At 54.4% G+C, this 25,068-nt stretch overlaps 2 protein-coding genes across 4 annotated transcripts in view; one reads left to right on the forward strand and one right to left on the reverse strand.

The window, feature by feature from the left end:
- Positions 1-25,068, forward strand: part of MAP1LC3B (microtubule associated protein 1 light chain 3 beta) — a 371,166-nt gene that overhangs the window by 297,315 nt on the left and 48,783 nt on the right. The window lies entirely within an intron of this gene.
- The window catches only part of FBXO31 (F-box protein 31), a 54,532-nt gene that overhangs the window by 4,119 nt on the left and 25,345 nt on the right, over positions 1-25,068 (reverse strand). For 2 of the 3 annotated variants that reach the window (XM_050773628.1, XM_050773627.1), the window contains 6 exons: positions 13,280-13,356; positions 9,968-10,135; positions 9,232-9,306; positions 2,702-2,811; positions 1,805-1,958; positions 372-772 (listed from right to left, as the gene is read on the reverse strand). In XM_050773628.1, coding sequence (XP_050629585.1) covers positions 372-772; positions 1,805-1,958; positions 2,702-2,811; positions 9,232-9,306; positions 9,968-10,135; positions 13,280-13,356 — 985 coding nt within the window. Of the gene's footprint in view, positions 1-18; positions 202-371; positions 773-1,804; positions 1,959-2,701; positions 2,812-9,231; positions 9,307-9,967; positions 10,136-13,279; positions 13,357-25,068 lie in introns of all 3 variants that reach the window. The other variant, XR_007722000.1, reaches the window with a different exon arrangement.

Consider the following 25,068-nt stretch of genomic DNA (forward strand, 5'->3'; position numbering starts at 1 on the left):
AGCTGCTGGACAGTTTACCTGTTCTTTCACTTGATTGACTGGAAACACGTAGCTTTAGAAGCCACTGGGGGAGCGGCACTGCTGCAGGGATGTGAGGCATCTGGAGACCTTGTGCTCCTGTAGCTCTGAGGTACCCCAGAAGGGGTGGAAGGACAGGAGCCTCCAGGACAGGACCCAGCTGTGCGGCTGCTTGCTCAGGTGCTGGGGGATGTGGCCCAAGGGGTCAGAGGCCCCACTCCTGTCCCAAAGCACTGGCTGCTGCCCTCTGTGAGGTCACAGGCCCTCTCCGCCCGTGCTGCGTGTGGGGCTGGGACCCTCACTGAAGCACATGCTGTCCCACCCTCGGGCCCCAGTGCCCGCCGCATCCTTACCACATCCTGCAGGTTCGGGGGTAGTCCTCATTCCTGGAGCTCACGCCCACGGGCAGCACAAATGGCTGCCCCTGCCCACACTGGGCAGGCGGCTCAGCTGCGGCCGAGGCATCCCCGGGCTTGCCACTGTCCTCACCAGGTGTCCCGTCTGGGCCCCTGCTGGGCGCCTCCACCCTGGGCTGGGCAGGGCTTGGCTGGGACTCCCGGGGTCCCTGCTGGCCGCGACCCTCGCCCGCCTCGTGCCCGCCTTCCTGCTGCTCCTGGCGCACCCGCTCGCGCACCTCCAGGACAAGGCGGGAGAGCTCGTTGAAGTTGCGCTGGTTCTCGAGGTCGGGCAGCTGAATCCGGTGCCTCAGGTCGATCTCCACCGTCTGCTGCCCGGCAGGGATGTTGGGGTCGCCCTGTGGAGCGGGTGGTGGTCAGCAGGGCTCGGGCCAGCAGCAGCAGCACCGCTGTGCAGGCTCCAGCCCAGACCCACCTCTGGTTGAGCGAGCTGGCATCAGCCTTCCCACTGACTTAGCAGCATCCCTGACAGAGGAAGAAGTCTCAGAATCCCTTAGAAAGTGGCGAGGGCCAGCGACGCCTATGAGTGCCCCTGAGGATGGTGGCTGGCTCACACCTGCTCAACTGCCCTCAGAGAAGTTCAAAGAACATCCCAGAGCCGGGCAGCAGCCCAAGGGGGCAGCCCAGATCTGTCCGCCTAAAAGGCACAGCACTGGAGCCGAGCCCTGGGAAGATGCTTCAGCCCCAAAACTCTGTGAGGAGTCCGGGAGCCAAAACTCTGGAGTCCAGGGAATGCCCCATCATGACAGATGTGGCCCTGATCCCTGGAGGGTTGGGGAAGAGGCTCTGCCCCTTCAGGCGCTGTCTGCCAGGATCCCAATAACCACGCAGGGCAGGCGGGCAGCATGTGCCAGGAGCCCTGGCAGGGGGCAACGAGCCCCTGTTCACAGCCCCGGGAGAGGCGATACTGTTGGGCTCACCACACAGCCCACCCTCAGGCCACTCCAAGGACAGGAGCTGCTGAAGCCCCGACGGTGGGAGCTGTCTGCGAGCACAAGGGTCTCCATGCAGCTGCCGGAGGGGCCCCTTTCCCGGGCTGTCCCCAATTAAATCTGAGCCTGTGTGGGGTCTGCTGTCCGCACTTCCTAAACCCCCCAGGGCTGCCAGGCTGGCCAGGGCTGAGCAGTGGTGTGGAAAGGCCACCTTGGAAGCACACAGACTCCCTGAGGGTCTTGTGGAAATGCCATTCTGGTGCAGTGGGGCTGGCTGGGGCCCGAGAATCTGCTTTCCCAAGCTCCCAGGGCTGCGGGTGCAAGCCCACTCTGAGGAGCAAGGGGCCGGGATCTGTGTCTGCCCAAGTTCCCTGACTCCACAGCCCAGTTGGGCCGGGTGCTCCCAGAGCCCTGCCGACCAGGGCAGCCGCCACTCACCGTGATCTTGGTGCCCCTGGCACGCCGGCCGTGGAAGCTGAGCATCACGATCTCCAGGCCGTGGCTGCCATAGGTACCTTTGAAGAGGCCAGGCTTGATGAGGTCGTCGGGGCGGCTGGGCGGCAAGTAGATGCGGCGGTAGGTCAGGCAGTTGCTGTGGGGAGCGGGAGGGTCAGTACAGGAGACCTCGCGAGGCAGGCAGGACTGATAACGCCCAAGGCGCCAGGGCCAAGCTTTGCAGGGCGGGGTAGGGCGGGCAGCTCAGCTCAACCGGGGCCAAGTGTCCACCAGGCCTGTGGGCAGCAATGCGCATGGGGGAGCCCTCGCCCCCCCCACCCTCCTGCACGCCCGCTTCCAACAAGACTTCTGGGGTTAAGGGGAGCACTGGGGCCAGGGCAGAGCTTTAGGCAGGAGAGGAAAGGAAGTGCCAGTCTGTTCCATTACCCGGAGGAAAGGAGCCCAAGTCACCATGGAGGGGACCCCCACACTGGGCTGAGCGGGGCTGACCTCTAGAGCACCAGTGCTGGTGGGGGTGACAAGAAATCAGACAAAAACAGACACTCGGGTGAAGGACGGGGGCTGGGGCTGTGCCACAGCAGCTATAGGAAGGCCTGCACTCCCAGCAGCCACAGAGGGAGGGGCTGTGTTCCGAGCACCCACTGGGAGAGGGAGGACTGTGCCCTAGCACCCACAGAGAGAGAGAACTATGCTCCCAGCACCCAGAGAGGGGCTGCACTCAGCAGGAGAGAGGGCTGAACCCCAGCACCCAGCTGGAGGGCTACATCCCAGCACCCACTGGGACAGAGGACTATGCCCCAGCACTCACCAGGACAGGCCTGCGCCCCCAGCACACCCCAGGAGAGGGCCGCCCCAGCACCAAGCAGGAGCCGCACTCACTCGTACTGACTGGTGTAGATGAACTTCATCAGGATGAGCTCCTGCATGTGCTCGTGGAAGATGTCCTCCAGCGTGCGCCCCCATTCCTCCCTCAGCCACGTCCGAAACTCCTTCCAAAAGAACACAGATCATGAATATCAATATGGCAGGAGGCTGTGAGGAGGCTGCCAGCTGTGCCACTGAGAGGACACAGTGCGTCCTTCTTTGTCAGCGCACAGGCACCTGCAGGGCCCTCCCGGTGGGGCAGGATGGACTCGGTGCTGGGAAGAGAAAGGGGAGCTGCCGGGTTTGACCCCATGTCAGAGGTGCCTGCCAACAAAAAGTGAAGGTCCCGGGCCCTTGGTCTGCTGGGTGGGAAGCAGCAGGGACTGTGGGGAGTGGGCCTCCCTTCCGTGCCCACCAGTGGGGCAGGAACAGCATCTACAGACCCTGGCTCTGCACCGCAGCGCCCCTCAGCCTGCTTCTCTGGCTCCTAGGAGCCTGAGTGTTCCGGGACCCTCACCAGCAACCCTGAGCCATGCAAGTCACCCAAGGATGACACACTGAGCCCTCGGCCAGTGACTCGGATTTTCCTTTTTCAAAGGAAAAGCAGGTTTGCTAAGGGGGCTCCCAAAAACTCTGCAGCCCCAGCAGTCCGCCCTGCATTCTGCTATCACATGATGCGTAATGGTTTGATTCTACACAATTTACGGAATTCATCCAAACTTCCAAATTCCTAGCTCAATACAGTGTTTCCAGTCATTATCTAGACTTAACTCTGAAAGGGACGCATAAGCAACTCACAAAAAAGAGGAAACACTACGGTCAATCGCTTTCACACATCACTGCTCCAAACTCTGACAAGAAACAGAAATCACTGTAGGGGCTGCCCTGAGCACCTGGCAGGACCACACGGTCAACAGAGAAGCCACCTGGATTTTTGTGTCCTAGCAGCACAAAATATAAAAATGAAATTTTAAAAACTCTTATGTTCAAAATCCTCAAAAAACATAAGACTTGGGAATAAATGTTACAAAATACATTTAAGATCTATTCTGAAAATCACAAAACACTGCTGAAAGGAAGTAAAAATGCCTGGGTACATAGAGATGCCATGTGCGTGGCCTGGGAGCCATCTAGGCCCCATTCCAAGAGCAGTTCTCTCCAGATTGATCTACAGATCCAACCTCATGCCAACCACAAGTCCACCAGGCACTACACAGACTGGACTTGCCAAGTCTGAAATTCCTATGGAAAAGCAAAGAACGGGACAGACAGGCAATCAGGAAGGCGAAGAGCAAAGCAGCAGGACCAGGCCGCTCTCAGGACTTGCCCAGTACAAGCTCCCGTCACGAGATGGCGTGCAAGCCTCAGGCCTCACACAGGCACCGACAGAGCCAGCAGCCCAGAAACCCCCAGCGGACCTAGCTGCCTGACTGCAGCAGAGGTGCCCGTGCCTGCCCCTGAGGAAAGGAAGGCTTTCAGCAAGGTGCTCCGTCAGTTGGGTTTTCATATAGAGAAGAAGGGACCATGATCCCGCCTTATACCACACACAAGATCATTCAAGATGGGGCACAGGCCTCCACACAAATGCAGAACCTGATGTGACACTACCAAATTTCTAAAAAAAAAAAAGGAGCCTGTCTTTGCAAACTGAGTTTAAGACTCCATTTTTAGAATGTTTTTTAGGACTCAGAAAATAACCATAAAAGAAAACAAAAAGTTTCACAAATTGGACCTCATCAAAATTAAAACTTGACTGGCTAAACTTGAGGAAAGGCTCTTTAAATAACAGAATCAAAAGCAACTGAATGTAATGAAGAAAGATTTCAACGTTACGTGAGTAATGAGACCTCAACTTGACACCACCAGGAAGACGAGTGTGCACCTGCTGCCATGACCTCAGTTTGCATAAAGAGGTCCAAGCAATGGGACTACCAGCCAGACCCTGTTACCCAGAACAAGGCCGTCCCGAGCATGTTTATTATGAAATAACTTATCAGAGCAATACATACAAGCCACACAATACATACAAGGAAAAAAAAACAGGGAGCCCAGGACATGCACGACAACGATCCATTTCACGTTGACCCAGGGCCTGCTCACTAAACACGTTGTCCTCGCGACCCTCACGGCAGCTCTGGCAGAGGGGCTGAGGGTGACAAGGATGCCTGCTGGCTGCTTGGGACAGAAGCATGGCCCATCCTCCCTTCTCTCTGCTCCTTTCTCAGAGATTTAGCACCCATAGAGAAAAGGCCAGATCTGGGTGGGCCCGAGGGTCCCATTTCTCACAAGGACCCAGGGCTGAGGGAACCCACAACCCTGGGAACATCATCAGATCATGCCAATGAGGCAGCCTGGGCGCAAGGAACGACCTCCCAGGGCAGCGGTGACCCACACAGAGGTGCAGGGATGCCAAAGAGACTGCCCTCGCAGCCTCCCCTGTCCACGGCCCAGCCCCTCCAACCTCCCTGCAGACAGGACTCCACTCCCTTGGAACGTGCTTGATACGGTTTGGCTATGTCCCCACCCAAATCTCATCTTGAACTGTAGCTCTTCATGGGAGGGACCCCGTGGCAGGTAAGCGAATCATGGGGGTGGGGGTCTTTTCCATGCTGCTCTCATGATAGTGGATAAGTCTCACGAGAGGCGATGGTTTTATAAAGGGGAGTTCCCCTGTGCAAGTTCTCTCTTCTTCTGCTTGCCACCACGTAAGACGTGCCTTTCACCTTCCACCATGATTGTGAGGCCTCCCCAGCCACATGGAACTGTGAGTCCATTCAGCCTCTTTCACTTAGATTACCCAGTCTCGGGTATGTCTTTATCAGCAGTGTGAAAATGGACGAACACAGTGCTGATCCAGAAGTTATCAGCCAGCAGAGCACAGGGCAGTACCGAATTCCTGTGCCCAATCTTTTACCTCAGTTGTGAAAATTATCAGGATGTGTCACCATGTCCAGACCTCCTGGGACGTCCTCTTCCTGGAACGCAGCTCTCCCAGTAACCTACCTGCTCTCTGGCCTAAAAAGACTTAGCTACAAAGTGGAGAGGAGCTCCCAGCTGATGCATGAATCCACAGAGACCCCCACCCTCTGAACCCCTACACGTCCTGACAGAAAAGGAGCGAGGACACTGCAGGCCTCAAGATGAAAAAGTGACTGTGGGACCAGGTGACAAGCCCCACAGGAGGGCGCAGCCAGTGCAGCCGCTTCAGGAGAGGAGAGGCCGCTGTCACTCTAGGATGGGCGGGGCAGCACCGTCACCAGCCTCTGCCCTACCTGGGACAGTGGCACCCTCACTCTGTCAACTCCGGGAGGGGGAGCTCAGGAGCAGGACAAGCCAAGGGAGTGTGTTGGATGGGGTGTGGACATCACACAAACGGCAGCGCTCCATACACTGGCCGTAAGCGTGCTGCAATTCCAATCACTAGAGACAGCAAAGGGATGTTTCTGGGAAATAGCTGCTTCTAGAGTTCATACAGCAAATGAACAAAATGAGTCGGGAACATTCCAAAATAGAATAGAAATACAGACAATTAAAATTAGTGACAGGCCAGTGCAGTGGCTCACAGCTGTAATCCCAACACTTTGGGAGGTTGAGGTAGGAGGATCACTTGAGCCCAGCCTGGGCAACACAGTGAGACCCTGTCTCTAAGTCAAAAATAATAAAATAAAATAAAATAAAATAAAATATAGTGATAAAACTACAAAAATTCGGCCAGGCGCGATGATGACTCACACCTGTTATCCCAGCACTTTGGGAGGCCAAGGCGGGCAGATCACCTGAGGTCAGGAGTTCAAGACCAACCTGGCCAACATGGCGAAACCCTGTCTCTGCTAAAAATATAAAACTTAGCCAGGCGTGGTGGTGGCACCTGTAATCCCAGCTACTTGGGAGAGAGGCTGAGGCAGGAGAATCACTTGAACCCAGGAGGTGGAGGTTGCAGTGAGCCAAGATCACACCACTGCACTGGACAGGGCGAGACTACGTCTCAGAACAAATAAAAACTACAAGAATTAGAATAGTGTGGTACTGACATGTAGACAGACATATGGATCACAATATCAAGTCCAGAAATGAACCAAATATACAGGGTAACCGAGGACAAAAGCAGCACTACAAATTGATGGAGAAAGTGTGGTTATTCCACATCCAGTGTAGGGATAACAGAGCAGGTCTGCACAGAACCAAGGCTGGGGCTGAGCCTTACATTTCACATCAGAATAAATCCAACAGAACCAGACACAGACACGAGAGAAAAATAAAAGCATGAGCTCATTTGTAAACATATCTGGGTCGGGGAGAGATCTCAGGACGGCACTAAACTGAGAGTCTTTTAAAGAAAGATGGATACATCTGCTTATGTAAAAATTAAAAATACGGCCGGGCACAGTGGCTCATGCCTGTAGCCCCAGAACTTTGGGAGGCCAAGGCGGGAAGATCACTTGTGCCCAGGAGTTTGGGACCAGCCTGGGCAACAAAGTGAGACACCCCGTCTCTGAAAATTAACATTAAAGATAAAAAGTTCCGAGGATAAAAACACACCATAAGACAAATCCAAAGACAAAAAAAAATGAACAAGAAAAAAACCTGGCAACTCCTATCTGGAAGGGCTTCAGTTTCCAAATAGTTAACAAGCGCCCACAAACCCACTTGAAACTCGCCAACACCAAACAGAAAGAGAGGCACGGTCTCTGAGCAGACAGCTCCTGAGAAAGCGCCCACAGAGAGCTCCTGACCCCAAGACACTAGGTTGGCCTCACTCAGAATAAGGGAAACATAAATTCACACCCCCATCAAGATTCCAGCACAACCTTCCCTCTCACCTTCACTCCCGGGGGTTCCTCTCATTTCCACAAGGAGCATCTGTTGTTATATTTACAATCCGGAAAAATACTACTCCAGTTCAAAATCAGCGAAGAGCCCGCACAGAAGCTGGCTTACAGAAACTCTTCCTAATCCCAGAGTATATAGTACCAGAAATATAATATGGTTTTCTTTTTTAAGGGCTCAACAGCTGAGGAGTTTCTATTCTTGAAAAATCTGTTGACATTTTTCAATTAAATGTGAACCATAAGGCCCGGCACGGTGACTCACACCTGTAATCCCAGCACTTTGGGAGGCCGAGGTGGGCAGATCGCCTGAGGTCAGGAGTTCGAGACCAGCCTGACCAACATGGTGAAACCCCATCTCTACTAAAAATACAAAAAGTAGCCGAGCATGGTGGCAGATGCCTGTAATCTCAGCTACTCGGGAGGCTGAGGCAGTAGAATTGCCAACATCGCCCCACTGCACTCCAGCCTGGGCAACAGAGCGAGACTCCATTTCAAAAAAAAAAAAATTGAACCACAGCAATCACACATACGTTGTAGGTTTCTGTATATAAAACCAAATCTAAAATGACAACGTAATAAATGAAGAAAACCTTTCCATTATTGATCATCTTCACATGCCATCTATTCGAGAAAACAGGAACCTCACTCACCTGCAAAGGATTCCAAGAAACAGGACATTTGGTTCATCTTAACCCTCTCTGCAGTCCTCTGACTGATGGGGAAACTGCCAGAAACTCAAACTAGCTAAGAAACACACACCCTGGCCGGGCACGGTGGCTCACACCTGCAATCCCAGCATTTTGGGAGGCCAAGGTGGGAAGATGGCTTGAGCCCAGGAGTTTGCGACCAGCCTGGGCAACAGGGCATAACCCCATCTCTACTAAAAATACAAAAAAATTAGCCAGGCATGATAGTGTGCCTGGCTAATTTTTTGTTTTTTCTTTTGAGACACCCACGTGGGAGTGCAGTGGTGCGATCATGGCTCACTGCAGCCTCCACCTCCTGGGCTCAGACAATCCTCCCACCCCAGCCTCCTAAGTAGCTGGCATGCCACCATACCTGCCTAATATTTTTGGGTTTTGTAGAGACAGGGTCTCACTATGTTTCCCTGGCTGGTTTTGAACTCCTGACTTCAAGTGATCCTCCTGCCTCAGCCTCCCAAAGAGCTGGGAATACAGGTGTGAGCCGCCGTACCTTCCTTCTTGAGAGTGTTTTTTGAGATGGCAGTAAGACTTAGATCCTTGAAAGCTAAAACTCAAGGGCAATATTAAAATACACACAGGCTTCCCCCCTGCACTGGCATGATCCCGAAGCCTCCACACAGTCTGCTCGAGGGTGGGAAACTCAGGAGCTCTGGGTGCAGCCCTCGGGTCTCCCTGCAGCTCATGTCCTAGAAGCAGCCTCCCAACAACCCCCCAGCAACCCCCCAGCAACTCCCCAGCAACCCCACAGCAAGTGGATGTGCCCGCCAAAGGGGCAAAGCAGAGCTAACTAAAGAAACGGCCTGTGCAGTTCCTTCGTTCTGCGGTGGGAGGGGACTGGCAACCTGCCTGCCCGCACAATGCTGTTCCTCGAGTGTGCAGGATGCGAGGTCTACACCAACAATACTGGCTGAACCATGGGAAATGGCCACCATGCAGGTCGCATGCTGCTGACTTCCCTCCCGCGTGGGAAAGGTCCACGCCACGTGAACACAGGGCCGGCTCATGGGCTCACCTCCTGCCTCCCGCCGGACATCCTGTGGTGGTCCGTCTGGTTGCACTTGGTGGAGAACTCATCCTTCTTCACAATCTTCAGTGTTCGCAATACGAGGAAAGAGAAGAGTGAGGAACAGAGTCGTCACAGCATCCCCCACGCCAGGCAGGTGGCCACAACCCCTCCTGCACCACACCCACCAAACCCCGCTGCAGGCACCCAAGATGCAACCAACGCGGTGCCAGCAGAGGGGGCTGAGTCTCCCTGAGCAACGCTCCCGCAGAGCAGGCGGCAGTGGCGCCTCCCCCAGAGCAGGAGGCGGTGGCACATCTCAGAGAGGGCGTTTGCATTTCCCAGGGACACAGCAGCAAAAGGGCTGCGTCTCACACTCAGGGTGTGGCAGATGACACGCTGCGCTCACCATGGAGGCCACTGCCAGACCAAATCAGAGAACAGAGAGCGCACTTGATTCCACACTGATGTTCTTGCAAACAGGAAAAAAAGAAACGGAGGAACTGAAATTGCAAAGAACCAGCGGCTCTAACTGAGGGCAGAATCAACAGAGGGGTCCGGCAAGTGACCGCTGCGGAGTCCACCGCGCCACGGAGGCGTGAACAAGAAAGCAGGGCAGGGCGGAGCTCCCTCCCACCCGCTGACCTCCTACAGGCCAGGTCTGCAGCTGAGAACAGCACAGTGGGCCTGGGTGGAGCCCACACAGGACAGCCCTGGGACAGTGAGGACCCAGTCCCGCACACACCTGGATGTGGCCGTGGTGGGGCCCTTTGTGGCCGTACATGCACTCCACTGTGGCGGCCTTCCTCTCCATCAGGTGGATCCTGAACAGAGGCTTGAATCTCATGGGGTCATCGACGTGGGGGTCATGGGGAGGCAGGTACATCCACCCGATGATGAACAAACCATCCACCTACAGGAGGAGATGGGCAAAGGTCCACAAGCGGCTCCCAGGCCAGAGTGAGAGCGGCCCTGCATGGCTCCCCGCACTGCAATCGCACAGAGGAGCTCCTGCCAGGCCAGCACATGGGACGCGCACGCCCACCCTCGAGGTGCCTCGAATCCAAGCCAGTGCCCAGCACTATCTTCCAGCTCTAAGATGGGGTGGACACCCGGAGGAGGCAGAATAATCCAGAAAGTGAGACCAGGTGAGGTGCCGACCGGACAGAGGGAACGGGGTGCATTTCCCAACAGGAAAGAGTGAACAACGGCAGTGCAAGGGCCTCATTCACGTCCTGAGCTGAACAAACTGCCGCTCAAAGGCGGCTTTGAGATGGTCCGAGAAGCGTGCCATGGCCTGGGCAACAGGCAACAGAAGGAACAATGGCCACTTTCGTCAGGTGTGGCAGTGACACGGAAATGCAGGAAACACGCCCTTTCTTAGAGTGCTGCACGGAGGGAGGGACAGCTGAAACGCACGGGCCTGGGATTTGCTTCAAAACCAAAGTGAGGGGAGGAGAGACACGCCAGGACCTCGGGGCGGGGGAGCTCACAAGCGGGAAGAGCCGAGGAGTGCACTGCCCATGTGTCCTCGCGTGTCTGGGCACTGACTGTGCAAACGCAGAGGTGGGTGTGCCCCAGCATGCTCTGGGTACAGCGGCCACATGCTTATAAGGAAGGACAGCCTAGCATCACCCTCTTCTGGGATAGCCAGGACCCATGAGACCTCTAGCTCCAGCAACCGAGGAAAGAATTCCATCATTTCTGGGGCGAATGAGCCTGGGTCAAGCATGAGCTGGTGCCGTTCTCTCACGGACTCCACTTTCCCCAATCATCCACTGCTTTTTGGGTTTTTTTTTTTTTTACTCTATTACTCACTGCCAGTAAGAAAAACAATTACCACCCTTCCTCCACTAAAAGAAAGGAACGCAATCTGCCCACGCTGTGAGCTGCCGGGCTGGTCTCTCGGAGGAAACAGCCTAAAAGCAAGGCTGGACCACGCAACGCCCAACACAAACGCAGAGCGGGTTTCTCCACAGCTGCTGCTCCTACCAGATGACAACGGAGAAGCTTGTGTGTCCCTGCCCCAAACCCCACCTGGGGGCAAAGCCCAGAGCCGCAGAGGAGCATCTGCCCGAGGGCCATGCACGCCAGGCCTGGAAGAACCTACTCGGAGGCCACGGGGAGACAGACACACCCGCCCTGCCCTCGCTGGGCTCAGCCCTTGGTCCCGAGTGCACAAAAGGGAGCCGGGCACAACCACAACACCAGCGCCGGGTTTTCAACACAGCAAGAGCGATGGCAATAGTGACACCTCAGGGGCCAGGCCCCTGCCCATAGCTCAACAAAGTCAGGGCGGGGTTTTCCGTTCAAGAGGCTCCAGCGGGAGGGCGCAGGGGGCGGGACGCAGGGTGGGAGGGAGACAGGGGAAGAGGGTGGGAGGGTGGACCGGAAGCCATGCAGACCCCACAGAGCACCACCTCCTCACTCCACAGGGACCCCTGCAAACACCAAGAAAAGTCGGACGACTTCACTGTGTTGAATGAGCAGCTACTTTTCAACATACATTGGCAGGTGACCGAGAAGCACAGAAACTAAAACTACGAGCAGACATCTGCTCCTGGCCCCGGCCCCAGAGCTCCCATCAAACCTGCCCTCCTGCCGAGACCAGCCATGAAGACTGAACACTGTCTCCTAATTCCAGGAGGAAGAAAACAAGAAAAAGAAAAAAGACTGAACACATCAGAGAGCAATGAAGGTAGCCCAGAGATAAGGACCCATGGCCCTGAAGAGAAGGGACAGGCTGAGGGGCAAGGGGCAGGGCCTTCTCCCCGCTTCCTGAGGCCACTGACCACTGGCTGGGGAGGAAGGCCCATGCCTGGCACCCGCAGGCTGGAGAGGCACACACGGAGATCAGGGCCACAAAGGAGCCAGGACTACTGCAGCCAAACGCCAAAGATGGCAACTAGAGAACAGCCCCACGCTGCACACAGGCAGCTGCGCAAGGCACCTGTGGAATCCTGAGTGAGGGGTGGGAGGTGGAGAAGGGAAGTAGAGTGACTGCTGAGAGGCAAAGGGGCCAAGCGAAGCATGACTCACAAAGTCAGGAAGAGAAAAGGCGGAATCAGGCCCTGGGGAAGGAGTGCACGGAGGGCTTCCAGCTACGCCCTACAGAGGGCTGTGTCCTGGGAAGGAGAGTGACCCGGAACAAGAACGAGACGCCTCCCCAAGCCTGAGATGCACGCACACCCCGGGCCCGCGCAGAACAGGTGCTCTGACTCAGCTCTGCCTGCTGGCCAGGGCCAGGGACTCCTGGGGAGACCCGGCCACGGCACCCAGACAAGTGCCCAGGTGCATGGTGAGGGGTGGGGGGTAGCCAGCATGCCTGGAGATCAGGAGAAAAGGCGGGGGCTAGACTTGAAAGAAACTTTCACTACTATACCCAAAAAGATTAACAAAGAAAAGGAAAACTTCACCAGAAAATGAGAATTTAATAAAAAAGAAAGCCAGACTTCCATCTCCAGCCGTGACTGAGTACCCGGGACTAGACAGGCACTGCCATGGCAGACCCAACAAACAGGAAAGAAATGTCCTCACGGGTCCTCAGACCCCACAGCAGGCTGCCGGGAGAAGGGAAATGGAGGTGACTGCCACCAGCCTGGACTTCTGCCTGCAACGTGCTAGCACCTTCCACACCACGGTAGTCAGAAGGGGTCCACGGCAGAACCCAAGGAAACAGACATCAGAGTGCAACATGGCTGGAACATGTGGGGCAAAGACCAAGAAAGGAAGCACCCGGCTGAGGGCGAGCTCCAGACCCTGCCAACATGTGCACGCTGGGCCTCGGCATCCAGGAAGCAAAGGCCCTCGCAAGCCACCCCCTCCGACCAGAGTCCAAGGACGGGCCACGAGGCCAAAGTGTTGCTCTAAGTGAATCTTTGCCCATTTGGAAAATAAAATTGGCCCCTGAAAAGTGACGGAGCAAGAAGTTTTCGGCAATTACCTCGAAGGCACATCTGGGCAGCTTGTTCCCAGGTAGAAGAGGCCCTCAAACTCCTCCACGTGAGGCACCACTCCTGCCCACGCAGAGACCCCGTCACGAGGCTCCGGGACTTACCACCACGTTCAGCAGTCCTCCATACGGCCCGATATCTGGCTGCCACAATCCCAAAATGTGTCTGTATCGGTGAAGCACTACAGGAGGAAAGAAAGGGCAAGTCTCTGTGTTAGACCCACCGTGCCGCAGGGAGCCCGGGAACCCCGAGTGGGAGGAAGGAACCAAGAGGACTCACAAAAGGCTTGCAAGAGAGCCCTCCAAACACATGCACACCAAGCCTCTAAAGATCTACCAGAATGAGGCCGGGCGCGCTGGCTCACGCCTGTAATCCCAGCACTTTGGGAGGCTGAGGCAGGCGGATCACGAGGTCAGGAGATCGAGACCATCCTGACTAACATGGTGAAACCCCGTCTCTACTAAAAATACAAAAAATTAGCCGGGCGTGGTGGCAGGTGCCTGTATTCCCAGCTACTTGGGAGGCTGAGGCAGGAGAATCACATGAACCTGGGAGGCAGAGCTTGCAGTGAGCCGAGATCATGCCACTGCACTCCAGCATGGGTGACAAGAGTGAGACTCAGTCTCAAAAAAAAAAAAAAAAATCTATCAGAATGAAACTACCCTCAGAAGGCCTAAGTCAAATGAGCCTCCCGTAAAGTGATGACCCTCCCATCAGTGGGAGGAAATCAAGCAAGGCTGGGAACTCTCCCTTCTAGAAATAAGACTGAGGAAGTACAAACAGAACTGGACTACACCTGCCAAATGCTGAGACGCTGGTAGCGCTACAAGGCATGTCCTAAGCAATCAGATCTTTAAAGCTATGTCAACAATGACAATGTCACACTCACCAAAGGCCATAACACAACTTCTCCGTCCTGTTCCTTGCCAGTCAATGGCCAGGTCAGGCTGAGCCATCTTACTTCCTGAGCAGCTCCAGGTCACCCTCAAAGCCGTCCCTGGACCCTGCCCTGGTCTTCACCCCATGGGGTATGGGCCACTGCACCAGCTGCCTCCCCTCCAACCAGGCCTGAACCCCCAGCCCACCCACTGCCTCTCTCCATGGCTCCCTGGCCAGGCTCTAGGCCCTCAGCAATGTGACTGCCACCAGCCTTCCTGCCTCTCCACCCTACCTGCCCGCTCTCCATCAGCCTCAGCCTCCCAGGTCAGCCCAGCCCAGCTCCTCTCCAGTCCCCGCACTGTATCTGCATTCATGAGCCACCCCTTGGCTGCTAAATGCCTGATAAAACCGGCCTCGCCTTCACCACGACCGTCAGTTCCCGTCATTCGGGAAGCCTTACCCGTCAAGAGAAAGCAGTAAGCGGGACGATGGGGGAGAATGTGGCACCCAGCAACTTTCCCTGACCAGGCCTGGGTCCCCTGATGGTAGGGCCTGGGGATAGCAGCTGATCTGGGGGATGGTCCGAGGGAGAAGGGGTGACCGGATAGAAAGTACAGACCTGGCAGGAGGAGGAGTCAACACAAAGGGTGCTTTGCTGACACCTCCCCATCATGGTCACCAAATGGCAGAGGCAGCCGGCCAGGGCTGTTGTAGCCTCACCCATCTGGGTCACTGGAAGAACAGGTCCCAGGGCCCCTAACAGTGGGACAGAAAGTGCTGGGAGCCATCATATGAGGGCTGCCTATAAGCGGGGGGCTTGCATTTACCCGGGACACCCACGAGAGCAGCAGGCAAGACCAGCGCAGGGTGGAGGAGCACGCATGGCACCTGTGTACCTGGAAAGCTCCCGCAAACCCTGGGTCCCGCAGAATGACTGAGCTCTCAGCAAGGCGGGTAATGAGGGAGTGCACAGGAAGCCAGCAGAAGCATCGCTCACTCAGTGGGAGGAGCAGCAGACCAGGCCTCAGCAGCAGGAGGCACGTAAGTCCACTCACAGCTTTACAGGACTTCAGTAAAGGCAGACACAGGAAACATTCGTACATGGGGAGAAAACACTATGAAGACAAAAACTCCCCCAGCTAATCATCAATAATGTCATCCCAACCTACATCCACACTCAGCTAATCATCAATGTCATCCCAACTCAAATCCACACCCAGTTAATCATCAATAATGTCATCCCAACTCAAATCCACACCCAACTAATCATCAATAATGTCATCCCAACTCATATCCACCCAGCTAATCTTCAATGTCATCCCAACTCAAATCCACACCCCGATAATCATCAATGTAACCCCAACTCAAATCCACACCCAACTAATCATCAATAATGTTATCTCAACTCAAATCCACACCCACCTAATCATCAATGTCATCCCAACGCAAATCACACCCAGCTAATCATAAATAATGTCATCCCAACTCAAATCACACCCAGCTAATCATCAATGTCACCCCAACTCAAATCCACACCCCGATAACCAATGTCACCCCAACTCAAATCCACACCCAACTAATCAATAATGTCACCCCAACTCAAATATACACCCAGCTAATCATGTCACCCCAACTCAAATCCACACCCAGCTAATCATCAATGTCACCCCAACTCAAATCCACACCCAGTTAATCATCAATAATGTCACCCCAACTCAAATCCACACCCAGCTAATCATCAGTGTCACCCCAACTCAAATCCACACCCAGCTAATCATCAATGTCACCCCAACTCAAATCCACACCCAGCTAATCATCAATAATGTCATCCCAACTCAAATCCACACCCAGCTAATCAATAATGTCACCCCAACTCAAATCCACACCCAGCTAATCATCAATGTCACCCCAACTCAAATCCACACCCCGATAATCATCAATGTCACCCCAACTCAAATCCACACCCAGCTAATCATCAACGTCATACCAACTCAAATCACACCCAGCTAATCATAAATAATGTCATCCCAACTCAAATCACACCCAGCTAATCATCACTGTCACCCCAACTCAAATCCACACCCCGATAACCAATGTCACCCCAACTCAAATCCACACCCAACTAATCAATGTCACCCTAACTCAAATACATACCTAGCTAATCATGTCACCCCAACTCAAATCCACACCCAGCTAATCATCAATGTCACCCCAACTCAAATCCACACCCAGCTAATCATCAATAATGTCACCCCAACTCAAATCCACACCCAGCTAATCATCAATGTCACCCCAACTCAAATCCACACCCAGGTAATCATGTCACCCCAACTCAAATCCACACCCAGTTAATCAATAATGTCACCCCAACTCAAATCCACACCCAGCTAATCATCAATAATGTCATCCCAACTCAAATCCACAGGTTTTAAAAAATAATTTAACAAAATGATTCCAAAGTCCGTATGAAGAGGTGAGAGCAGCCAATGATACTCCAAATTTTAATAGACGAGTGCCATGAAAACGAACGAACAGAATGAGATATGAAGAAAATAAAATATAATCCCCAGGAAGCCCCAGTGGCAGCTGACCCAAGCGTGGAAATCAGGGATTATGGAGCAGGTTGGGACAGAGGACAAAATGTCATGGGCCTGCAGATTAAAATTTTAGCTGGAGGCTGGGCACGGTGGCTCATGCCTATGATCCCAGCACTCTGAGAGGCCAAGGCAGGCAGATCACCAGGAGTTCAAGACCAGCCTGGCCAACATGGTGAAACCCTATCTCTACTAAAAGTACAAAAAATTAGCCAGGCGTAGTGGCAGGTGACTGTAATCCCAGCTACTGGGAGGCTGAGGCAGGAGATTCGCTTCAGCTGGGAGGCAGAGGCTGCAGTGAGCTGAGACCACGCCACTGCACTCCAGCCTGGGCAACAGAGCAAGACTCCATCTCGGAAAAAAAAAAAAAAAAATCAACTGTGTCAGCTATTTTTTAAAAATAAATTTCCATTAGCCCAGTGTGGTGGCATGCGCTGTGGTCCCAGCTACCCAGGAGGCTGAGGTGGGAAGATCACTTGAGCCCAGGAGGCAGAGGCTGTAGTGAGCTATGATCATGCCACTGCACTCCACCCTGGGCAACAGAGCAAGACCCTATCTCAAAAAAAAAAAAAAATTCCCCTCTATTTCAAAAGCAGCACATACACAGTCACTGAAGACAATCTGGAAAAAGGAAACCTAAAGCTCACCAGTAATCCCATCACTCAGAGACCACATGCGCAGTCAACATGCTGACGAACATGGTTCACGTCTGCTGTCCTGCACCTGTATCTGCTTGAGTTAGCATGTAGGACTGAGCGAATGGGCAGGGTCTCAGGGCTCTGCAGCCAGTGGGGGCCATGGGGGTTTCTGAGCACTGGAGTGGCAAGACCACTCCAGACCACAGGGAGGAAGATGGAGCAGGGAGGGCAAGAAAGCCAGGACAGCAGCAAGGAGGTCGCCACCTGGATCTAGGGTCCAGGGAATAAGAAACCTCTTGAGCCTTTGGAGAGGATGCTGGACTCCACCAACAGCCCCAGGGTTCAGCCCAGACCATCGTTTAGGAAGTTCCTGAATGAGCCTGGGCTCTGTGCAGGCCGCTGCCAGCCACCCCACACACAGACACCCCTTTCAGAACAATCCTCTGAGCCCATTTACAGGACACAGTCAAGCCGGTCTTGTCACTTTACGGTCACACGTAGATGGGTGTGTGATCAGGAACCATAAACACACATTGACCTTGACAATGAAATGCACACTGAAGCATTTAGGGGTAAAATGTACTGATGCCCGCAAGTGTGAAATGCACCAGAAAATAAGTCCACGGATGGCTGCAGGGATGGACAGCTGGGCAACTGGGTGATAACGAAATGGGAGTTCACTGGACAATTCTTCCAACTTTCCTGTTTTCAAAATTTCATCATGAAATACTGGGGGAAAAAAACACTATTCAGCATGGCGCTCTCTCCTCCTCTCCCCTCCCCTCAGCTCCCGCTTTAACTGCTAGGAACACTGCCCAACGAGCCTGCCTCAGACGCCTGGCAATCCCAGAGTGGGAGTTCCCTGTTGTGCTGAAAAGCAGCATTTCTGAAATAAAAACCCAGCAGCCTCCCGAGATGCCAGTTCTAAACGGATATCTTCCCTGGATCTTTAAGCTCTGCATGTTGGTCAAAGCGGTGACACCTTCGCTGTACTTTGGAAGCAACGGCCTCTGCTGACCAGATGTCGGCCCCTTTAGTCTGCAACAGACACTGAAACCATCCCAAAAGGTGAGTCAGAGAAACAGCGTGGCCAGATGGGCTGCCAGCACGCAGACCCAGAGGGGACACAAACTTCTCGTGGAATCGCAAAGCCTGTGTCTGAGAACACACAGTTTAAAAAGGGTCCTTACGAAGCACGGCTATCGCACAAGCAAATGTATTCATTCAAGAGATGAATCCATGGATTTAAATAGGAATCTCCCATTCGAATGGTCAAGAGCACAGCTGGACACATACGAGCGTGAGCGTGATTGCTATACCCTAATGCCTCACCATTTTTATTATAAACATGTCATCTAGATGCATATCTTTCTAAATTCAAAGGACCCAGCCCTCCCTACAGTGGGCTCGGGATGGGAGGAAAAAGGAGCCAGGAACAATGTTCCCTGCACTTCAGTGCCCCACAAGGCTCCTGAGTGTCTCAGTTAAGGGCAGCAGATGGTCACGCCTTCCCGCAAGCCCAGGCCACTCCAAGGGCTCACTTTTGGGCAGCTGCCACATTATCTTCCCACATGAAATAGTAAGGGACGCCGGGCGCGGTGGCTCACGCCTGTAATCCCAGCACTTTGGGAGGCCGAGGCGGGCGGATCACAAGGTCAGGAGATCGAGACCACGGTGAAACCCCGTCTCTACTAAAAATACAAAAAATTAGCCGGGCGCGGTTGTGGGCGCCTGTAGTCCCAGCTACTCGGGAGGCTGAGGCAGGAGAATGGCGTGAACCCGGGAGGCGGAGCTTGCAGTGAGCCGAGATCGCGCCACTGCGCTCCAGCCTGGGCGACAGAGCGAGACTCCGTCTCAAAAAAAAAAAAAAAAAAAAAAAAAAAATAGTAAGGGACAGGGCCAGGCGTGGGGACCCACGCCTGTAATCCCAGCACTTTAGGAGGCCGAGGCGGGTGGATCACCTGAGGTCAGCAGTTTAAGACTAGCCTGGCCAACATGACGAAACACCGTCTCTACTAAAAATAATTAGCCAGGCGCCGTGGCGTACGCCTATAATCCCAGCTACTTGCAAGGCGTAGGCAGGAGAATCGCTCGAACCCAGGAGGTGGAGGTTGGAGTGAGTCAAGATCACACCACTGCACTCCACACTCCAGCCTGGACGACAGAGCGCGTTTCTGTCTCAGCAACAACAACAAAAAATACATATATATATATCAGTTTCACACAGAGAGATGATCTTCCTTTGTTTGTACAGTGGCTCTCCACCCTGACTGCACGTCAGAATCACTAGGGACACGGGAAAACGTCAACGCCGCGCTCCACAGCAGCCAAGTCAATCAGCAAGGGGATGGGGGGCGGGGTGGGGGGCCTGTCAGGGTTTCTGAGAAGCTCCCAGGTGACTGTGATGTGTGGCCAGGCTGAGAAGCTCAGTGCAATGTAATCATTCCACAACATACACAGCTGTCAACACACCACACTGCCCTATAAAGACGTAATATATACAATTACCATCTGTCAGTTATAAAGAAAGAAATGCTTCTCCGACAACCTAGGAGGCTAAACAACTACACAGGAAAACCAACAACCTTACTTCTGCTTTGAACGTTACACAGTTTTTTCAGTACCCAAAATTAAGTAGATGATTTAAAAGATGAGAATGTGAATAAAGACATCACCACCTCTTATTAAAAGTCATTTTAACATCTGGTAGAACATTACCAGATGCTGAGACCTTTAAGATTTTAACCCTTATTAAAAAGAAAATAACGTAACCAAAAAAAAAATTCTTAATATTTGAGTAAAGGCTAAAACGAAAGAAAATAATCCAGGCCAGAAGTCCACATACTTGACAATCTGTAATCACAGACCCCCGAGGGCCTGTTCAGGCCCAGGCCGGAGGTCCAGACATGACAGGCGTGGGAGGAGGCCAGGGAAGCTGCGTCCAACAAGTTCCCAGAATACATGGAGGCCGCTGTCCAGGACCCCACTCTGGGAGCACAGATCTGGCCTCACAGGAGAGCCTGGAAAACGTCAGAATAATCTTTGGAGGTGAACGCATTCCCCTAATTCCAGGCACTGAAAGTAGGCATCTATCTGCTCTGGGAGCCGCGGCATAAATGCTCCCAAAATGAATTGAAAATGAAGCCAAACGGGAAAGGACCGTGAAAGGTGGGGTTACACTTCCTCCTTCCAGCACCGGCCCAGGTGCCAGCACATCTGGGAGAGCCTGGGTTCTGGCGCACACCTGCCCTGACTCGGAGTCCCTGAACCTCGGCCCACATGCCACAGGTGGGCTCCACGCCAGGAGACTGGCGGGGATGGAGATTTTGTGGGTGGATGCCCCTAACTAAAGGTGTTGGCCTGTGTTGCTCAGGGGACTATGGAAGAAAACGGATTAACGTGAGCTATCTTTCCATCAGCTGAGGCGTGGCCAGGGCTGCTGCCTCCTGGAGGCTGCGGGGGTCCACTCCCCGCTTTGTCCTGCTCGGCTCCTGGGCCCTCCTCCACCTTCAGAGCCACATGCAGCCTCTCCTGCCTCTCACTCCTACTCCCACCCAGGGCCCCCCTTGTACAAAGACCCTGTGATGACACAAGGCCTGCCTAGGTGGTCCAGGACGCCCCCCTCGCCTCAGGACCCACACCTTTACCCACAGAGTCCCTGTTACCGTGGAGGCTGGGCTGAGTGGTCTCCCCCAAAATTCATGTCCCCTGGAATCCCAGAATGTGGCCCTCTGTGGAAGTAATCAAGATGTAATGCAGCCGTGAGCACGTTAGGGTAAAGGAATGCTGGCGCAGAAAGGGCCCGATCTACTGACAGCTGTCCTTCCGAGAAGACAGAGACTCAGAGACGACGGAGGGGGCCATGTGGAGACAGAGGCAGGGGCTGCGGCGATGCGGCCAGAGCAGGAAGAGGCGAGAAGTAGGCTCCGCAAGGACCTTCGGAGGGAGCAGGGCCCCGGGACACCTTGTCTTGAACCTCTGGCCTCCGGCCTGTGAGAAAGTGGGTTTCTGTTGTTTTAGACCCCTCTTTGTGTTCATCTGCTCCAGCAGCCCTGGGAGACCCCCACACTGATTAGATGACAACTCCACAGGCTCTGAGCTCCAGCAGCCCTGGGAGACCCCCACACTGATTAGATGACAACTCCACAGGCTCTGAGGACCAGGAGGCCGACGTCTCAGCGGACCCTGCTGTGCTCCCACAGCAGGGTTCTGTCTCGTGTGCGCCTACTCCGCGTTCAGCTCCAGTTTCAGCGGAATGGATGTTTGTAAGGAATTCCACCACATTTCTAAGCAAGGCACTCCATATTTCTAAGAGACATCATTGCTAATATCTGAGTGAAGGCTAAAATGAATCAGTGTTTTAGCCCAGACGCAGTGGCTCACGCCTGTAATCTCAACACTTTGGGAAGCTGAAGCGGGATAATCGCTTGAGACCAGGAGTTCCACACTGGCCTGGGCAACACAGGGAGACCTCGTTTCTACAAAAAAATAGAAAACTTAGCCAGGCATGGTGGCACACACCTGTAATTCCAGCTGCCTAGGAGCTGGGGTTGATCATCTGAGCCCAGGGAGATGAAGGCTGCAGTGAGCCATGACTGCGCCACTGTACTCCAGCCTGGGCAACAGAGCAAGATCCTGTCTCCAAAAAAAACCCAAAAATGCACTTTGACTGGCTTCACCAACGTGCAGAGAAGCAGATGTATCAGAACTGCTGTCAGGACAACAGGCTTTCCCTTAACACTCCCAACACCTTACAAATGCTCGTTATCCAGAGTGCCAGGCAACCTCATGCACTCAAGGAAAAAGGAAGAGAAAAGATACCCCAAAAGTAGTGACTCTGAGGTCACTAAACTACTCCAGAGACCAGGCACGCTGGCTCACGCCTGTAATTCCAGCACTTTGGGTGGCCGAAGTGGATGGATCACCTGAGGTCGGGAGTTTGAGACCAGCCTGGCCAAACTGGCAAAACCCCTTCTCTACTAAAAATACAAAAAGTAGCCAGGCGTGGTGGCTCATACCTGTAATCCCAGCTACTCAGGAGGCTGAGGCAGGAGAGTCGCTTGAACCCGGGAGGCGGAAGTTGCAATGAGCAGAGATCGCGCCACTGCACTCCAGCCTGGGTGACAAAGAGACTCCATCTCAAAAAAATAAAAATAAAAAAATCTACTACTCAACATTAGGATCCCAGCTTCTGCCGCATGGGTTTGTTCCAGGGCAGTCCTACGCTCAGGGATGTCAGCTCGGCCAGGCGCGGTGGCTCACGCCTGTAATCCCAACACTTTGGGAGGCCAAAGCAGAACGACTGCTTGAAGCCAGGAGTTTGTGACCAGCCTGGGCAATAAAGCGACACCCCCATCTCTACCATAAAATAAAATAAGATGCTGGACCCACAGCACAAAGTCCAGAGGACCTCAACACGAACAGTTAACGGCCCACATGCATGATGGAAACACAAGCCACGCGCGGCCCCAAAATACTCAGAAGCCCATCAGGGCAGACTATTCCAAAAGGTGTGCTACTGTGAGAACAAACGCTGAGCTGCTCTCCATTAAGACACGCTGAGAGCACCTGAATACTGAAAACACGGACACATCACAGGCGTCAGGCTGAGGCTGCTGAAACTGGCTTTTTTCACACATAAGAACTTTTTCTTCCTGATATTCTAGTAGGTCACGGAGCTAAGAGACCAGTCACCATTTAAGTATGTCCGAAGAGAAATGCAACCCATGTTGAACTGCTGCTTTTCATTGTTATTTTCCAAATTGTTCAAGTTTTCTACAATGACTTTGTGTTTTTATAACTACACTCAAACTTCAGCAGGAACAACAGTATGTCAATCAAAACCCGCCTATGATAAAGCCGCCCACTTGAAGCAACTGGTGCCACATCACAACATGAGGCTGCCCAGCCTGGATGCTCGAGAGGCCGGCCCGGCAGCAGGGGAGGAGATCTTTTCCTCGCAAGCTGCATGAAGCTTCCCTCCACCTGCCTCGGGGACAAAAGGAATGTCCCCTGCCCCCAGTGCAACTCTGGAGACTTGCTAGGCCCTGGCTGTGCAGCCTCCCCAGAGGCTGGTCAGAATTCCATCCTGGGTCCACAGTGTACATTCCAGAGAAATTGTGAGACAGACATGCGACATGAGGAGCCTCTCAGTGCTTGTCCCCTTGTATTGAAGAGCCCTTGCCCAATCACCTGAGGTCAGGAGTTCAATACCAGCCTGGCCAACATGGCGAAACCCTGTGTCTACTAAAAATACAAAAAATAGCTGGGTGTCGGGGTGGGCGCCTGTAATCCACTACTCAGGAGGCTGAGGCACGAGAACTGCTTGAACCCAGGAGGCAGAGGTTGCAGTGAGCCGAGATCACACCACTGCACTCCAGCCTGAGTGACAGATTGAGACTCTGTCAGGAAACGGGGGGGAAAGGGGAGGGGAGGGGGGGAGGGGGGAGGGGAGGGGGAGGGGGGGGGGGGGGGGGGGGGGGGGAGGGGGGGGGGGGGGGAGGGGAGGGGAGGGGAGGGGAGGGGGGGGGGGGAGGGGGAGGGGGAGGGGGGGGGGAGGGGGAGGGGGAGGGGGGGGGGGGGAGGGGGGGGGGGGGGGGGGGGGGGGGGGGGGAGGGGGGGGGAGGGGGGGGGGGGGGGGGGGAGGGGGAGGGGAGGGGGGGGGGGGGGGGGGGGGGGGGGGGGGGGGAGGGGGGGGGGGGGGGGGGGGGAGGGGAGGGGGGGGGAGGGGGAGGGGAGGGGGGGGGGGAGGGGGAGGGGGGGGGGGGGGGGGGGGGGGGGGGGGGGGAGGGGGAGGGGGGGGGGAGGGGGGAGGGGGGGGGGGGGGGGAGGGGGGAGGGGAAGGGAAAGGACGGGAGGGGAGGGGAGGGGAGGGGAGGGGAGACAGGACAGGACAGGAAAGGGAAAAGCCAGCACATTCGTGTCGGCACTGAGGAGAGACTGTTCTTGTCCATGCTCACAAGTCGACCGTCCCCTCCCAGGGCTCTGCTCGCTGACTGCTCAGAGGAAGGACTGGTCAGTCTAGAACAGCACAAATGTCTTCAAACATTGCCCACCCCTCCTTTTCCACCTCAGCCCCTTCCAGCCCCGTGTTCCCTGTCCACAGACTGCTGAGAGGTCCTTTGGCTCTGACCTCCACTCAGCTGAACAGTTCACCTCAACAAGGCAGTGTTGTTAGCAGGCATGTAAGGCGTTCAGACACCATCTTGAAGCGTGCTAACCAAATCCAGGCACCTGCGCACCAACTTGAGGAAGGTCCCCTCGGTAAAGTGGGACCAGGCTCCCCAATGCAGCGATCTGCTGAGATCTGGCAGGACGTTCGGAGAAATTGTGGGAACGACCCTTATTCTTTCTGCTTTCGGTGGGTGTTTCTGGAAATTGGGCATTTATGAAACTTATGAAATTTATGAAAGATGTAGGTCTGCTCCCAACAGGCCATGCAGACTCATGGGCAATCTGGTGGATGGAAAGCAATAGTAGGGGCTCCACGAGCCTCAAGAAACTGCAACACGGCTTTTAGTGCGGGCAGGTGTTTTCAGTCTCTTCCCGGACAGCTGAAATTCACTGTCTCCATCACCACTCAACCACTCTGAGCTAATAAAAAGTGGAAACAGGCCAGGTGCGATGGCTACACCTGCAACCCCGACACTTTGAGAGGCCAGGGTGGGAGGACTGAGCGAGCCCAGGAGTACACCAACCTGGGCAACACAGTGAGGCCCCCGTCTCTACAAAAAGCTGAAAAACTAACCAGGCATGGTGGCACACGCCTCTAGTCCCAGCTAC

Source organism: Macaca thibetana, chromosome 20 (genome assembly GCF_024542745.1).
Source record: "Macaca thibetana thibetana isolate TM-01 chromosome 20, ASM2454274v1, whole genome shotgun sequence".
Taxonomy (NCBI): Eukaryota; Metazoa; Chordata; class Mammalia; order Primates; family Cercopithecidae; genus Macaca; species Macaca thibetana.